Here is a 15294-nt window from a genome sequence, read left to right on the forward strand (position 1 = left end):
TTATATTATCACGATTCTGGAATACCTAAATCATAATAGATAATATGCGATAACGTGTGAATGCGGTGTGTTAGGTTACGGTAAGATGATCTATCAGAATATTGTGTAGGGGTTTGAGACAATTCAAACAGTAATAATACGACGTGTATAATTTTTTTTTTTTATTCGTTATAGGCGCACGCTTGACCACGATCACACCTGATGGAAAGTGATGATATGGCCTAAGATGGGACCCGTTTGCCTAAAAGGTGCCTATTCACTATTGTTTTAAAGATACCCGGATTATAATTGACAGGAAACACATAATGCATAGCATATGCACAGGATAATGCATATAACATTATACTAACACTAGGTATTTCAAATATTATATATCCATACTAATATTATAAATGCGAAAGTTTGTCTGTCTGTCTGCTAGATGGGCATCCGTTTAACTGATTTCCGGTTTAAATCGGCAACATTCTTCCGATCCGTCATCACATCCGATTGACCGATTTGACCGATAGAACATCCGATTTCTAAATCGGTTGTTTTACATCTACAAGGACACTAAGCTCTTTAGTGCGCGTCCACGTAGAGCCTTACAATGCCTTGATATCATAATATCAGTTATTTATAGTTCAAATTACTAGGTATCGAAATTCGAAACTTAACTTTTTACTCGTAGATCCTGTCTTTGACGCATCTTCACTAAAAATAGATTTTTGAGAAATTTTTACATCTTTAGAAATAAACCTGAATTTTGGAAAAATGTAAACTCTAAAACTTTAGCAAGTATTTTAATAATACCTAATAATAATATTGTGTAGTCGTAGTTAAGCTTATTCAAGCCTAAGGGTTATTTGCTTTAATTAACTCGAGAAAATTTATGTTTTAGTTAAATTAAATTAGCTTAGCGCGAAGATTGAAAACTTGTTAGCAAAATTACTAAAATACCTAATTTTCATTTTACAAAAATTCTTAAAGGGTGAAAGTAAAGGGTAAGTAACACGGACTTGGATTGACCTAGCTAGATGGCTAGCATGTTCATTAAACAGCATGAAAACCAACCGTGCCTATTTTTTAGGGTTCCCTACCTCAAAACGAAAAACGGAACCCTTATATGATCACTTTGTTGTCTGTCTGTCTGTCTGTCTGTCTGTCTGTCAGTCGGTCTCTCAAGAAACCTACAGGGTACTTCCTGTTGACCTAGAATCATGAAATTTGGCAGGTAGGTAGGTCTTATAGCAGACATTCGGGGAAAAATCTCAAAACCGTGAATTTGTTGTTACATCACACAAAAAAAATTAAATTGTGTTCATGAACTAATAATTTATTATTTATTATTTTCTTTATTGGGTTTACCAACAGCTTAGTCATTCACAAAAATAGTCACAAAAACAATTTTAACTATTTAAATTAATAATTTAATAATTAGGTAGTATTTTCCATTTCCGAAGTAAGATAACTATATAAAATGGGGTATCATATTATGAGAGGTCTTCATGTGCACGGGGCATTTTAATAGATTGAGGTTTCCGTTTTTCTGGAACCCTAAAAAGATATATTACGTTGATTAGGATGAGCATGATTATACCAAGTGAAACCAAGGCCATAAGCTAGTTTGAAGATACTCTGGCTATACCTAATTTACTAGCCAGTTATATTAACTATCGATGTACACTGGTACAGCATCTGAATAGCCGACATCTCAATCAATATCGAGAGCTATTATAATTTGCCCGGAATATAAGCTACTGCTTATATGCCATATGCATAGACTAAGTACAGTGTATGCAAGTAGCTTCTACTCTATATCAGAATAAAATTGCTATGGGGCACATACATAGCTCGAAAGCACAAACGGGTTGCGAATCTGAAGTGGCACTGGTCAGTACGCTTAGTACGAGATTTTATGTCTCACCCTCACCAATATTGATGGTATTCAAGTGTCGAAAACCTATGCATTATATGGATCTTAAATACCTTGTTTTAAAGCTCAAGTTTGACTACACATCTACAGCCAGCGCTCCAAGCGGAAACGTTGCGAAATTAAAATCAGTGGCATTGAATTTTTGACTTCAATTCAAGGCTCTTTAGGTCCATTTTACTTTGATGGTATTGTGTTTCGATTTTCGAATTCGTATCACCAAACGTTGCTACGTTTGGTGATACGATGCTACGGTTGATACGTAATATCTTATACTAAGCGTACAGAGCACATAGTTCAAAAACGGATAGACGTTGCGTTTGTGTCCCAAGGTGCTAGAACGGTGACCTCGCACTGGAAAACGCAGTGTCGAAAGACCCACTAAGTGGGTGACTAATTGACTATTATTATTTATTATTCTATCAAAATTGTAGATGTTCTAATGCCGAGCTACACATGACCTTTCAAACTCATCAGCAAATTGAGCCGCCATCTTGGTCCTCACCCTCTATTACCGTAATTATTGGATGTAATTCAATTGGCGGGTTATTTCCAACGTGGAACGGAACTGTAATCTTGGGTCAGGTTCCGCAGCAATTATAAATCTACTACATAAAGTATATGTGTAGTAGTCGTATTCCTCATTTCTGAGGGTAGTTATTCCTCTCCATTAATGACATAACGATAGGGATTTTTTTGGTTAATAATGCGGTGGGCTCCCAGGTCCTTTCGCATATACATATAATAATAATTTGTACTTACTTGCTTTTTAATAATTGTGCTTAAGCAAAATGACTTCGTCCGCGTGGAATTAGGTTTTTTAAAAATCCTGTGGGAACTCTTCGATTTTCCGGGATAAAAGTAGCCTATGTCACTCTCTATATCTATACCCATGCAAAAAATCACGTCAATCCGTTGCACAGTTGCGATGTGATTGAAGACCAAACCAAAAACCAACAAACAAACAAACACACTTTCGCATTTATAATAAGGGTACTGATTTTTCGTTCTAAAATTGATTTCAAACCTCATCTTCGTGCTATTCAGGTTTAAAAATACGAAAATATGATTGTTAGTTGGTTTGTAGTTTGTTCTTCCATCAGGCATTGCGAAAGTGATTTTTTGCACGTATATACCTAATTAAAGACCTGAATATGAAGAGTGATATAGGCTAATTTTTATCCCGGAAAATTGAAGAGTTTCCGTGATAAAAACGTAAAGAACATACATAATGGAACCCATTTAGAACAAGTTCCAGGGATTACCGAGAAAACAATATCCCTCTCAAATGGTGTCTATTAAGTTTTACATCGGTAACTGGTTAGACAAATTTAAAACCGCTTAAGAGTTCAAACTAATTAAAACTTCTAAAAAGTGCGTTCGAAATCGACGTAAAGTAAATGAAATTTGAACCTGAAATACATAAATTGTTCATATTTAAATTGCTTCGTTAAAAGTTTGGCACCAGGTACCGAAGGTTTAGATAAATGATTCATCCTTTTTGATTATGTAGGTATATAATATGTACCTACGCGTTATCTAATGAAACCGTTAATAATATTTTAATCCCAGAAAATCAAAGACTTACGGGACGGGACTTAGACGACTTAGAGGACTTAAGACGGGATTTAAAAAAAACTAAATCCACGCTGACAAAGTCGCGGGCATCATTATTTAATTTGAAATATCCCTACCTACTATTTTGTACGTAAGCATGGACGATAAACTTTATTCTAATCTAACTTGCATGTAGAACTCCTCATTTCAATATAACTTGATCTTTATAACATAGATTGCTAAAGAGATTTTAATTTAACTTGGGAATATAACCAAACTCTAATCAGAGCTGTCGTTAGTGAAGCTGATTAATAATAATTTATTGATGGATTTGTGTTCGTAGACCTTCCGTCACTACTGCGTAGTTTTCAAAGTTATAAGTTAGGAGTAGGTACTTAGTTAGATACCTACTGTTAAAAGTTGTATACCTTCTTGCATCCTGCTGGTGCCTCTATATAATAAAACCGGTCAAGTGCAAGTCGGACTCGCGCATCGAGGGTTCCGTACCTACTTGGGAATTTTTTCGACATTTTGCGTGATAAATCAAAAACTATTAGGTATGCATAAAAATAACTAAATATTTGTTTTAGAACGTACAAGTAAAGTATGTTACTTTTAAAATTAAAAATACTATTATTTATTCATGATCATAATATTATAATAATATTTTTTTGTGATGTAACCACAAATCACGATTTTCGGATTTTCTCCTTTATTTGTGCTATAAGACCTACCTACCTACCAAATTTCATGATTCTAGGTCAACGGGAAGTACCCTATAGGTTTTCTTGACAGACACGACAGACGGACAGACAGACAACGAAGTGATCCTTTTTTCCTTTTGAGGTACGGAACATAAAAATGCGAATTATTTAAATTTTTTATTGACATAATCAATTTTTTTATGGTCATTATCGTATAAGTACCAATTACGACTCATAGGACACTTCGTCGATCTACGGTTATCAATTATCATCATAATAATTTTATATAGGCATACGTGATTATAATCACGGTCTATGTCTATATAAAATTAATTAGTTTTTAGAATTCAGTACCCAAAGAGCCAACGGGACCCAATTACTAAGCTTCCGCTGTCTGTCTGTCCGTCTGTCCATCCATCAGTTTGCCCGTCCGTCTGTCTGTCAGCAGAATGTATTAAATGAACCGTAATAGGTAGAGCTGAGTTGAAATTTTATGTGTATTTCTATTGTCGCTAAAACAACAAATAAGAAAACATTGCCGTCTTGAAAACTAAAATGCTTAAAATAAAACCGGCTAAGTGCAAATCAGTGCAGAAACCTTGGTGTACAAGTCCGCTTCGCTCTTGTCTAGTTTTTATTTAATTAATTTGAGTAGATATAATATCATATTCTACTTGATACGGTGTGTGTTTACGTTTATCTTATTAGGTACGCCTAGGATTATAAGCGTGCGAGTTTCATTAAGTTCCATTAATTTGATTAGTTTTATGAGTGCAGTATGGCACTAGTGGGATAGTCCACTTAGAATAATTGGATAGGTGGAGCTAAGTCGGCTGCGTCGCAGCTTCATATCCCATCTGTATCCTATCCTATTAGAGTAAGATCCTGGAACCGCCAGACCTTACTTATTTTCTGAGAAACAAAATTTGTGGACAGTAGAGATAGGTGTTTTATTAATGTGCGCATTATTTGCTAATTTATACCTTAACTAGCTGATGCCCGCGACTTCGTCCGCGTGGAATTAGATTTTTTTTAAATCCCGTGGGAACTCTTTGATTTTCCGGGATAAAAAGTAGCTTACGTCACTCTCCAGGTCTTTATCTATACTCATACAAAAAATCACGTCAATCCGTTGCACCGTTGCGACGTGATTGGAGGACAAACAAACCAACAAACAAACACACTTTCGCATTTATAATAAGGGTACTGATTATGTGGAAGAAAAAAAGAGGAGAGGACGACCAAAGAAATAGTGGATGGATTGCGTGAACTAGGATATGCGTGAAAAAGGGATGAATAATACGTTGACGAATGACAGACAGAAGTGAGTGGAAGAAGAAGACATGTTGTGCCAACCCCACGTAGCGTGGGATAAGGTAAGGAAGAAGAAGAAGATTTGCTAACTTATATATAAGTTATATACCTACCGTCTGCCAATTTATAGGTATGAGCTGCTAAAGAAAATCTAATCAAGCTAATGAGCCTAAACTAATAATACTGTGTTCTTAATGAACCTAATCCATTTATTTATATTTCTGAGTCCGTTATCTCAACACCAGTTTCCATAATAGAAGATAGAACATATTTCCACACAGCTATCTCTAGCAAAATAATAAAAGTTTTAATAGAAACGCTCGGAGTTTCATTACTTTTATTACTTTTATGTTCTATTCCAACCCCCAGTGTGGGAATGCTACACTAAATGTTAATTGGAGTGGCCTTTATACTACTAATCCTTATCTTGATACCAAGCTAAGCTGCTCGATTGTGGTAGAATGACAGCTACAATGCCACGATCACAGTCGCCTCTGATTGGTTGACGCCCACTCACTATTGGCTACAATGCATTGTAGCAACAAGAATCGCACAAATTCAGCCAACCACAACTATCTGTCTGGACTGTTGGACTGTCGATATCACTCAACTAAAATAAAAAAAAGTAAAAATAAAACTAGTGGTAGCAGAAGTAAACTAGAGAATTATGTAAAAAATCCACATTTACCTAATTTATATGATAATCTTATTGCAACCTTGGAGGTGCTATAATATAATTTCTGCAACGTAAGAAGATGAAAGCGTTTGCATATTTTAATATTTCGTACAAAATTCCGTTCTAGTTGAACATGCTGCCACGGTCGCGAAATATTGCACGAAGGACATCCCTCCAAGAGACAGGATAAAACTATGCCAAAGGGAATAAAAGATGTCTCGCAACTAAAGAAAATTTAGTTCTTTGAGACCTTTGTTGTATCCTATTCAAAGAAAAGATGAGAAGAGAATTGGCGAGAACAGATATGTGCTAATCTCTCAAAAATCTGATTGGCCGTCTAAACACAATTTCTCCGTTCCGCTCCGCTTCAGTTTACACTACAGGCACCCTTATACATTGTGTTTCATGTGACCATTCCAATAATAATATTAGGTATGTTTTTTTTAAACTAATTTTAGGTTATTTTAGCGTTTAAACTATCGTGAGTGATTTCCATTACATATAATATCCCGACTAGTTTCGAACCAATCTTCAGGGTATGAAATGTGCAAATTTCATATCATTTTTTAGAGAAGTTTACGTAACGGAAAATGTCGACCCAGAAGAATACCAATGCTCTATGTAAGAAAATATAGTGTAAACGTTGTAGTTACGTAGACACAGACGTTATAGCGTATAGCCCGTACACCAGGCGACATATAAACGTTGACGGCCTGATAATGAAAACGCTGACCTACATACGTAACGCGAGACATCTTAGTCGGAGAGCTAGCGGATAATGTGACAGATTCTGTTGTACAAAATAACTAAAATGACAGGTCCAAACATTGCCACCACTTTCATAAAGATCCCTGCGGAAGAAGACAGCATTAGATATAGGCCCGACAATTTTACTTTAGTTTGGAGATTGTCTGAAACAAAAATGGTACTAATATGTTTTTTATTCGTACGTAAAAAACCGGCAAAGTTTGAGTCAGACTCACTCACCGCGATTTCCGTAGCTTAAAAAGAAACCAAACAAATAATTTAATTTTTCCTGGAAAGTATACTTACATAAATTATTTCTATTGTCTTTAGTTATTTTAGATTTTCAACGTTGCAAACTTTTGGAGAGGGAACGGTATTTTTGTTGATTTAGCGATTTGTTAATTTCATCAAGGACTGACTGGTAAAAATAAGTTTTCAAATTTAGATAATACTAGACCCACGACTTTGTCCGCGTCGATTTTGGTTTTTAAAAATCCCATAGGAAGTCTTTGATTTTCCGGGATAAAAAGTAGCATATGCCCTTCCCGTGATGTATCCCCTATCTCTGTACTAAATTTCGTCAAAATCGGTTGAACGGATGGGCCATGAAAGGCTAGCAGACAGACAGACAGACACACTTTCACAATTTTAATATTATTATTTGTATGGATACTAAATTTCACATTAATTAACCTTAATCACGGAGGTACAAATACTGATTTTTGCAACTAATCTTGCTTTTTTTTGATGGTCAGAAGTTTAACGATAACCGCAACCGCAAGGTAAAGTTACAAACTATTAGCTTTTATCACTTTCCTTTTTAACTATTCCACTATCTTGTAGACTATGTTACAAGCGCCAAAGTTTCCTACGGAAAATGCCACGTTTTATTATTATCAAAACGAGAGAGAGTGTTCCGACTTTTTCACATTCGTTATAGTTTGAAGGAATTAAGATACTCGTCACTCGTGAAGTTTTTTTAAACACGACTAAGAAAACAAGTATGAAGGACAAACCACGTTTTGTATAAAAATATTTTTGCAAAAGTTTTTTACATTATGGTCAGTTCTATACAAATTCATTCGACGGATGCTAGGCTATAAAAATCTACACTAAGACTTTCTTCCTTTTCCTTTCTTTCTTTTCTTTCAATAAGACTTTGAGAAAGGTGAGAAATGTTTTTACATACTAGTTATATACCTGTAGCAGCTGATACCTATAAGTTGGCCTACGGCACAAGTCGGCAGATATAATGCGTACATTAATAGTAGGTTGTAGAAACACACTTTACACTAACTCTATCCCACACATTTTGTTTCCCAGAAAATAAGTAAGTAGGTAGGTACTTACTTATATAGTAAGTCTGGCGGTTCCGGCATCTTGCTCTATAACTTTACGTAGACTCTCATTAAGAAACGATTTATACAAATTCCACTTCATTATTCAAAGAATAATAAAAATGATTTAACAATTTCATTTGGTAATAGGTAGGAGTTTTTTCTGTTTCACAGTAACTATGTGAATTTAACCTTTAAAAAACAATTAATACTTTGTTTAATTAATTGCTACGTTATAATAAGTTTTGTCACTAAAACAATTCATTCCAAATTAATTAAACCTATTAAAATAACACTGTGCATGAATCTCTTTGTATAACCACTGCGCCTAACGTTCATAACTATTTCAAATATTTCACGCTTTGTTAAATTAGTTCATGATTGGGCCTCGAATGGGTACAACATGGGCTTGTACCGTATTGTTTTGCTATATTTTAAATCGTAATTTGAAATAGAAACCCTTCACTTAAGGCAGCTATTTCTTTGCAATAATTAGCTTCTGGCGCTTAGCCAATCTCATCGTTTAGCTACGCTTTTAGTGGAGGTGCAATATGGCTTAAGACACGGAAACGGTGCTTTTACTTACGGATCACGTAATATTGTCTACGTGATGTTGTCGCAATCGTTTGGGTCTTCTCTTATTAGTACCCGGTCTCCGTAAAGATGAATGTTTTATTTTGCACACAAATAAATTCTAATGATCAACCCATCGCCAGCTCACTACAAAGCACGGGTCTACTCTCAGAGTGAGAAGGGGTTTGGCCATAGTCTACCACGCTGGCCATGTGCGGATTGGTAGACTTCACACACCTTTGGAACATTATGGAGAACTCTCAGGCATGCAGGTTTCCTCACGATGTTTTCCTTCACCGTTACAGCAAGTGATATTTAATTAATTAAAACGCACATAACTCCGAGAAGTTACAGGTGCGTGCCCGGGATCGAACCCCCGACCTCCGATTAGAAGGTGGACGTCCTAACCACTAGGCTATCACAGCTTATAGTCAGAAAATATAGTCTCAGCAATAAAGTACCTATTATATCAAAGCTCACGGGTAGTGTAATCAAATCTGCCTTTAGCAGAATCGTATCTGGATTGTCTTTGAAGCTGTCGAGATAGCATTCGAAGCACCTGTGTATAGTGACGTAATCTGAGAACCTAAGTATAGATAGATGACTGGGATAGGCCTGTATACGACGTCTAAGCTTTAGAGTTAACGGTATCCTAGTGTTTTACATTATACAATCAAAAATCTCCAGCCTCCAGATAGCTATTATGACGTAGATAGCCTCTAAGAAAGGGTTTTTGAAAATTCAAGCCCTAAGAGGGTAAAATAGGGGTTTGAAATTTGTGTAATCTACGCAGACGAAATCCTTTATAGCTTAGATAATAGCTAAAAAGGAAAACAGCCCGACTGTTAAAGTAAGTAGGCAACACGATACGCCAACTTCCTTCGATTTAACAACACGGAAGCGATTTGTAGAGTGCAAAGACCCGTAATCGATCCCACTGTTTTCACTGGCTTAGTGGTATGGATTTCATTGTTTAACTACGGAACTACAAAATATACTCTTTTTTAACTTTAATAGTGTGGGAGAAATATTCTATATTTAGCCTCTATATTTCAGGAAGCCGTTGGATAAATTCAACATTAGTTTCATTATTTTCAGAATCCTTTTATCAATGGAACTAGTGATTAATAAAAACCTCAGTAGTTCCATTATGGAACTATTAATGGTACTAGTGGCAACGAACGAGACCGTGGCGTGTGGATGTCCCTACAAGAGACCTATCTCCAGCAGTGGGCGTCTATCGGTTGTTGATGATGATCTCAGAAACGTGACAATACAATATTTGTTTTGCCAGCTATTGATTAACACAAGTTTTATGCGTGGCTGTTATATTGGAATCAAAATCTTTGAAGCCCTTTAAAAAAACTTTGTACCTACTGTAATTACATCTATACAGTAATTTTATACTGCCGATATATATTTGCCGATACAACGATATATATTTTCAATGCCACCGCATGTCTCTTTGCTATCTAAAAAGTACAGTGTATTGAAAAAATATTTTATTAAAAACATTTTTGACTGACAAAAGTTTCCCCAAAATCTGGAAAATCAACTTGCGTAACCAACATTAAAACACTGGTCATAAAATATAGCGTAGAAAATATGTTTTCGATCGTATTTTTCTGTACATTACATTCAAATTATTGCCACGAAAATAAAAGAAATTTATTGAGCTATATTTCAAATTGGTTTTTTATTATTTTCATATGACCGTTTTCTATTATTTAATTCCATCCAACTAAAAGTATAGTCAGTTATAGTGGCTGTGTATATGTTATATGTACATAAAACTAAATAAGAAACCTCATTTATAAAATCCAAGTAATATAAGACAGCGCAACGCTTTCAAGAATTCAATTGGTCGGGTGCGATGAAATGTAGTTGTAAGGAATCGTGGTTAATTGGCAGAACTCGATAGATATCGAGCGGTCTTAGCTTTTTATTAGAAAATGTTATTCGCGTTTCATCTCTTTGTGGTGAGTACCTATTAAGTTTTCTTTATATTATTATCATATTCATGCATTGGTTAGGACATTCGCCTCCTAATCGGAGGCGGGGGTTCGATCCCGGACACGCACCTCTAACTTTTCAGAGTTACGTGCGTTTTAGTAATTTAAATATCACTCGCTTTGAATGTGAAGGAAAACATCGTGAGGAAACCTGCTTGCTTGAGAGTTTTCCATAATATTCTCAAAGGTGTATGAAGTTCGCCAATCCGCAATTGGTCAGCGTGGTGGAGCCAGAACTCATCTCACTTTGAGAGGAGACCCGTGCTCTGTAGTGGGCCGGCGATGGGTTGATGATGATGATATATTTAATTTACACAGTTCAAAGCCAAAATGCCGGCACATTGCGCTTGGTTTCTGAAGCTATCCTCGGGAACGCCCACAGCGCTTAGTTCAAAGCCAAAACTTCAACTTCTGCCTAATGAGTTTTCAGACCAATCAAAGAGTGCCTAAATTACTTTGCAATATGAATTTAGACTTCTAGATTGACCTGAAAACTTTGGCTTTGGATTAAGCGCTATGGGCATTCCTGAGTATTCTCCAGGGCCTAGGCCAATCGGGATTACCTAATGCTGGCATTTACGTCAAGCGTTTTAGAAATTTAGCGTCATATGTTTTAGAATTTTTGTTGTAATATTATAACGTCTACAATATTTTACATTTCACGGTTAAACAAGTAATAATTATCTGGACACACCCTAGCCTATGACTTTTGAGGACAATTTGCGAAATAGCACTGTGACCTGATTAACGTTAGGCATCTTCTAGGTAAACGCGTCCCATCTTAGGTCACATCGTCACTTTCCATCAGGTGTGATTGTGGTCAAGCGTTTGCCTATGATAAAGATATATAAAAGGAGAAGGTGACTGACTGACTGACTGACTGACTGACTGATCTATCAACGCACAACTCAAACTACTGGACGGATCGGGCTGAAATTTGGCATGCAGATAGCTATTATGATGTAGGCATCCGCTAAGAAAGGATTGCTGAAAATTCAACTCCTAAGGGGGTTAAATAGGGGTTTGAAATTTTGTAGTCCACGCGGACGAAGTCGCGAGCATAAGCTAGTAAAATGAAAAATTAAAGTATTATGTGTACCACAAAATACCTAGATGGTGCTAATGGATGGCCACAACCGAAACTAAACGAACGACTGCGCCTTATATTGGTTTTTCTTCCTAGGTTTTCACGACATTGCAATTTACGCTCTCATCTTCTAGTTCAAGTGAAGATGTCTCAATTCCGAAAGGTAGGTATTATATATCTATTACTACATATTACTTATACCTATTATCATTTTAATGAAGAGTTTAAGATTTAGATACCCATGGGGGTAATTTTCGTTAGGTTAGATTTTCATTTCAAGCTTCATATGCTGTTATTTTTTTTCCTTTTCTTAAACTTGTATGTAATTTTATCTTCTCTTGAGGAACCCGTGAAAAGTTTAGACTATTTACTCGTATCGTACTTACCCTTTTCAGATTTAGGATTGGATACCTTATTCAAACTTCCTTTAACTGATACTTCCGATTCATCAGAGACGAAAAAAAGTAAGTGTAAAATAAATGTATTTTAGATCCTGTTTTTTATTTTATTTTTATTTTATGTTACAAAAATAGGATGATATTATTATTACCAATCTGTATGTATAAAATTCAAAGTCCTGACTGACTGACCAAGTGACTGTCTGATTGACTTATATATCAACGCACAGGCTAACTAAACCGCTGGTCCTAGAGACATTAAATTTGGAGGGTGTGCTCTTTGTATCCACTAAATTTTTTTTGTGTGAAAATCCATTCCTAAGGGGGTGAAATGGGGAATGAAAGGTTTTTGTAGTAAGAGATATGAAATCAAGATTTATGAATTCTGGTTGTGAGTAGGTATGTGAGGCCTTTTGCAGCGGGAAATTTTCTAATCTCATAAGAAACCAGAAATTTTACGCGGACGAAGTCGCGGGTAACTGCTAGTTACTTATTCTCTTACTAGATAATGATTACTAAAATAGCATTTTTTAAATTTCAGCTTTAAAGGAATATTATCGGTGGTTATGTAAGTGAAGAATAATTCATTGCATTACCTACTTACACGGATTAAAACTAATTTATTTACTAAAGTATACAATTTATAATTAGAACTATTTTCATTAACATTTTGTAATATTTTAGCGAAAAAGGAACAAAAGTTTTACATTGATAAATATCGTAAGTTATGTGCTATTATGATTTTAGCGTAAAACTATTATCATAAAAAACATTGCCAAAATAATCTTCCATCTTTTATTTTAAAGGAAAGGAAATGAGTCAAGAAGGTAAGAAAAATACATATACATGAACAGGTATAGAGCTACTATTTCTAAGGAACAAATACATACTTTTTATGTAGGTACCTAACAGTTACATACTGTAGTATTTTTGATCAAAAATCTATCAAATACTAGCTAATTCCCGCGACTTCGTCCGCGTGGACTATACAAATTTCAAATCCCTATTTTACCCCCTTAGGGGTTGAATTTTCGAAAATCCTTTCAGAGCGGATGTCTACGTCATAATAGCTATCTGCATGCCTTTCAGTCCGATCCGTCCAGTAGTTTGAGATGTGCATTGATAGATCAGTCAGAGTGGAGTTCGCCGACTTTTAATGTTTTTTTACTAGTAAAAATTCATTAAGACGGCCGATTACCTTATAATTTAAAATTTAGTTTTAAAAGTCGACGAACTCCGTTCTCAGTCAGTTAGTCAGCTTTTCCTTTTATATATATAGAGATTTCTAGCTGACATTCTGTCAAGTGTTAGGGAACTCTTTACTACAGTCAGTAAATGTTTTATTTCAGAAAAAGATCAAGTGAAATTCTACGAAAATTTACTTCAAAACATCAAGGGATTAAGTAGTAAGTTCTTAACTTGTTTAATTTGTAGCACTGAACGAAAGTCTACAATTTTCTATCTTCAAAACGTCTAACATTTGATTTATTATTTTCAGAATCAATGTCTGGGCACAAAGGTTGATTAAGCAAATGAATTAATTCATTTGAATCACTTGAATTGAAAATATATTCTTTTGCATTCAACTTATATTTTATTTTGGAATGAATATTTCATATTGTAGATGCTGTGATAGTCTAGTGGTTAGGACGTCCGCCTCCTAATCGGAGATCTCGGGTTCGATCCCGGGCACGCATCTAAAGTGCGTTTAAGTTATTAAATATCACTTGCTTCGGTGAAGGAAAACATCGTGAGGAAACGCCTGCACGCCTGATGGCTCTCCGTAATGTTCTCAAAGGTGTGTGAAGTCTGCCAATCCGCACTTGGCCAGCGTACTCCGAGAGGAGTGCTCTGTAGTGAGCTGGCGATGTGTTGGGTTGGTCATGAACATAAAATGGTGACTGTAATAAAAGTTAGCTTAGCATCCGATTTAGGTCACCGGGACTCCATGTTTGAAATAAATTGGGATGCAGCATCCCAATTATAAAGCTTCCCGGATGCCTAAGGAGGAAGCTTTATAAGCTTCGTCCACGAAGGGTTCCGTACCATCATACAAGTTCTAAAAAAAATTATGGCGGCCATTTTGAAATTTTTATTATTTGTTGTTATATAGGCAATAGAAATATACAATTTGTGAAAATTTCAACCTATTACGGTTCACGAGATACAGCCTGCTGACAGACAGACAGACGGACGCACGGACGGACGGACGAACAGACGTACGGATGGACAGCGGAGGCTTAGTAATAGGGTCCCGTTGGCACCCTTCGGGTACGAAACCCTAAAACCGGCTTATTATAGATGTTTTATGAACGAAATAAAAAGGATGAGCCGAGGAAAATGTCATAAGAAAAACATAATATTTGGCAAGAAGGATCGGTTGATCCCAAAACAGCTTCAGCTTTTGACCTTTGCCATTATTTGATATATTGTATTCTAGAAATCCTAGGATATTGGAATATTTAATTTTATTCGTATGTTTGTATGAAAAAATACATAATATTTTCTTAATTTTTAGGGTTCCGTACCTCAAAAGGGAAAAAGAAACCCTTGTTTTTTTTTAGTTATTTTATTTGCAATCAACAGCGATACATACAATATATCTAATTTTACATAATAACAGACTGAAAATAAGGCCAAATAAGATCACTTTGCTGTGTGTCTGTCCGTCTGTCCGTTCGTGTCTGTCAAGAAAACCTATAGGGTACTTCCCGCTAACCTAGATATAAACCGATCATTAAAAAAATGTGTTTTTAGTATTTTTCATTTTCAAAGTAAGATAACTATAGGTACAAATGGGGTATCATATAAAAGGGCTTTACTTGCACATTCTAAAACCTTTTTGTTTGTTTTTATGCATAATACCTAGTTTTTGATTTTTCGTGAAAAATGTCGAAAAAAATACCGTTCCCCCTCTTATCTCCGAAGTTACCATTCCAAAAATCTGAAATAATTATGGACAATAGAAAACTTTCTA

The 15294-nt window shown here is 35.5% G+C and overlaps 2 protein-coding genes across 3 annotated transcripts in view; one reads left to right on the forward strand and one right to left on the reverse strand.

Annotated features, from left to right (window-relative positions):
- The window catches only part of Pde1c (Phosphodiesterase 1c), a 184623-nt gene that overhangs the window by 56552 nt on the left and 112777 nt on the right, over positions 1 to 15294 (reverse strand). The window lies entirely within an intron of this gene.
- LOC117981861 (uncharacterized) overlaps positions 10656 to 15294 on the forward strand; it is a 55544-nt gene continuing 50905 nt past the window's right edge. The window contains exons 1-7 of the mRNA XM_069499842.1: positions 10656 to 10799; positions 12016 to 12082; positions 12315 to 12383; positions 12859 to 12885; positions 13002 to 13037; positions 13124 to 13144; positions 13667 to 13723. Coding sequence (XP_069355943.1) covers positions 10773 to 10799; positions 12016 to 12082; positions 12315 to 12383; positions 12859 to 12885; positions 13002 to 13037; positions 13124 to 13144; positions 13667 to 13723 — 304 coding nt within the window. The 5' untranslated portion in view covers positions 10656 to 10772. The remainder of the gene's footprint in view (positions 10800 to 12015; positions 12083 to 12314; positions 12384 to 12858; positions 12886 to 13001; positions 13038 to 13123; positions 13145 to 13666; positions 13724 to 15294) is intronic.

Source organism: Maniola hyperantus, chromosome 1 (assembly GCF_902806685.2).
Source record: "Maniola hyperantus chromosome 1, iAphHyp1.2, whole genome shotgun sequence".
In the NCBI taxonomy this organism is placed as follows: Eukaryota; Metazoa; Arthropoda; class Insecta; order Lepidoptera; family Nymphalidae; genus Maniola; species Maniola hyperantus.